At 61.5% G+C, this 2,914-nt stretch overlaps 2 protein-coding genes across 3 annotated transcripts in view; both read left to right on the top strand.

The window, feature by feature from the left end:
• Positions 1–330, top strand: part of NLGN2 (neuroligin 2) — a 6,711-nt gene extending 6,381 nt beyond the window's left edge. The window contains exon 8 of the mRNA XM_034647268.1: positions 326–330. Coding sequence (XP_034503159.1) covers positions 326–330 — 5 coding nt within the window. The remainder of the gene's footprint in view (positions 1–325) is intronic.
• The window catches only part of SPEM1 (spermatid maturation 1), an 8,639-nt gene continuing 5,731 nt past the window's right edge, over positions 7–2,914 (top strand). The window contains exons 1-2 of one of the 2 annotated variants that reach the window (XM_034647053.1): positions 7–2,739; positions 2,840–2,897. In XM_034647053.1, coding sequence (XP_034502944.1) covers positions 2,596–2,739; positions 2,840–2,897 — 202 coding nt within the window. In that variant the 5' untranslated portion in view covers positions 7–2,595. The remainder of the gene's footprint in view (positions 2,740–2,839; positions 2,898–2,914) is intronic. The other variant, XM_034647054.1, reaches the window with a different exon arrangement.

A 2,914-nucleotide genomic window follows, 5' to 3' on the forward strand; every position in this document is an offset into this window, starting at 1 on the left:
CCGGCCCTCCCCGGCCGCCGCCGCTGCCCCTGCCGCCGGTGGGCAGTGCGGCTCAGAAGGCAGGGAGGAGGACTGGCCACAGGCTTCTCGCGCCGGAGGTGCCCCGCAGCGGGGAGCGCTAGGTGGACATGGGTTTCCGCACCAGGATGTGTGTCTTTCCCATGCCGAGAGGCCCGTCCTCTTCTCTGGACCTGGGCCTCGGAACAACCGGGGGGTGTTTCGTGCCCTCCATTGGGACACCAGTCTTCGGTGTGTGGAAATGTGGACGTGTTTTCCCACGTGGAGGCGTGCTTTCTCACGAGGGGGTGTGTTTTCCCATGTGCAGGGTGAGGTTTTTTTTTTGCCGCCCTGGACACATGTTGGCCCCCTCAAAAGAATTCCTGCGGGGATTTGTACCCCAGAATCCCGTTCCCTCATGCCTTCTCCCTCCTCCCCCCTCCCCACCCCTTGGAGACCCTGGAAATGGTGTGTTCATGGACAGTGACCCTTGGGAAGGTACCGAGGAAATCAGTCGTTCCCCCCCCACTCCCACTCCGTGCCCCACACCCCCTCTGCCCCCGCGAAGCATGTTGATCCCCTGTGGCATATGTCAGACGAAGCCCGTGCTCTGGGGAGGATTCCCTGCCAGGGGGAAGGGAGGAGATCTGTGCGTCCCTGTGCTGCCTGGGAACTTGTTTTCCCACGAGTCCAGGACACATCTCTTCTTGCATGTGGTTGTGTGTTTTCCCATGCAGACGGCCCCTCTCCCGCCAGCACTCCCGGCGTCCCCCAGGCCTGAGGCCTAGCACTTAGTTCGTCCCCACCCAGCAGGTGGGAACAGACTTCAGACTGACCGAAGCTGGGGGGGATGTACAAATCCTGGGGGCAGACCTCTGCCCCTGTCTCCCCCCCCACAAGAGATGCCAAGTCGGGGGGGCGTGGCGTGCCACCCACAGAGGCCATGCATGTTTGACCAAAGCCCTCTCTGGGGTCTGAGGATAGCCTTTCCCTCAGTCCTCAGACCATTGCTCATCCGTGCCAAACTGGGTTAGGTGGGTTTGGGGGGGGGAAGGCCCCCAAAAATGAGCCAAGGATTCCCCAGTCCTGGGCCAGGGCAGGTAAATGTGGGGACAGGTGGGATATGGGGGACGCAAGTGGCAGTGAAAGGGGTCCTGCTTGTGTCTCTCCTCCCTTCACTGTGTCTCATCCCTCCCTCTCTGCCTCAGTGGTCCTCCTCCCATCTCTGTCTCCCTCTTTGAAGCCATCCTGTGTCAGTGTGGGAGCACCTTCTCCCCTCAGCCACCCATCCCCTTCTTTGACGAGGCTCCCCTTCCCTCAGCCACCAGGGCTGAAGGAAAGGAGCTGCGGAGGGAGGGCTCGGGGGGGAAAGGCTTCGCGGGACAGGCTGGGGAGAGAATGAGGTCAGCAGTGCTGAGGAACAGATGGAGGGGGCAGTGGGGGACGGGGCTTGGGCGGACAGCAGCAGGGAGAATTCGAAAGGACATGTGTGCGGTGACTGCCCCGGAGAGGAACCGTCAGAGGAGAAAGGCTTTGGGCCTCTGGGGAGAAGAACGGTGTCAGGAAGGGTTTTAAGGGAACCAGTGGAGGAGAATCCTCGTCTGCTGGTATTTTGTGGGTTCCTTCGTGCCAAACTTGAGTAGGGGGTGGGGGGCCATCTTCCACTGATACCCAAATCCGGAATCCCTGGTCTTGGTTCCCCGGAACTCCGCCTCCTGACTATCCCTTCTCCCACCTCCCCCCATGGAAACTTAGTTCTTTTCTGACCCCTTCCCTTGCCTGGTCTAGCTCCTCTCCAAACAGCCATGCCCTCTAAATGCTAGGGACCTGGGCCCTGAACCCTGTAGACAGATGCCCCCCAGACTGGGGCATGGGAGGGGGGCTGGGGGACCCCATGATTCAGCCACGGACTCCAATGCCCAGCCCCTCTCCCCAGAACAATCCCCTGACAATCCCACAACCCTGCCCCAACCCTTCGCGGCTCTGTACACATTTTTAAACCTGGCAAAAGATGAAGAGAATATTGTAAATATAAAAATTTAACTGTTGGTTGTGCCTGCTGTGATGGGGGGGCGGTGGGTGGCTCCGAGAAACTAAGCCTCAAGGCTGCCACTCTGCCAGCGAGGGAGAGGGAGGAGATCCAAGCCCACAGCCCATTTCGGGGAGCAGCTCAGAGCATGGAGAGAAAGGGGGGAGCGGGTGCTGGGGTAAGGCTGCCACGGTAGCAGGGTTGTGGGGGGAGTTCCCATCAGGGCCCAGGTGTGTGCAGAGGCCTGAGGCCGGTGTAGAGAAGGGATGGCCAGGGGCTCATCAGGGCAGACACCAGACGGGCCAGGGGGCTCGTGCACTGGACCAGATGGCTGGTTACAGGACAGGTGTGCCAGGTAAAGGGTTCAACACGCCGAGGCCTGGGCCCGGGCTGGAGGGTCAACCGTGGGCCCAAGACTCTGCCTCTTGGCACATTGTGAGGGAGAGCTCCGGCATCATTGTGACCCGCTTACCCCCAGGAGCCCCTGGGGCAGGCAGGAGGCAAGCTGGTGGATACTGTGGGCACAGTGGGCTGGGGGCCTAGGGGCCCCGGTGGCCCTCGGGACCCCCATGGCCATGGCTGAGCGGCCACGACCCGGGTGGGCCTCGTATCACAGCTCCAGCACCAACAACTGCCAGGACCTGGGCAACTCCATCCTGTTGCTTTTGGGCCTCATCATCTGCATTAATATTAGCATCAATATGGTGACGCTGGTCAGGGTGGGGCCAGGAGGGAGGGCGCTGGCAGGATGGCGGTGGTGGGAGGCCTGGTGGCCAGGGCCGGCCCGGGGTCACTGTGTCCTCCCTCACCTAGCTCTGGCGCAGACTCCGCAGCTTCCTACACCAAGCGTTCCATATTGTTTATGAGAAAGGTAAGGGGGGGGGGGGG

Source organism: Ailuropoda melanoleuca, chromosome 17 (genome assembly GCF_002007445.2).
Source record: "Ailuropoda melanoleuca isolate Jingjing chromosome 17, ASM200744v2, whole genome shotgun sequence".
NCBI classification, from domain to species: Eukaryota; Metazoa; Chordata; class Mammalia; order Carnivora; family Ursidae; genus Ailuropoda; species Ailuropoda melanoleuca.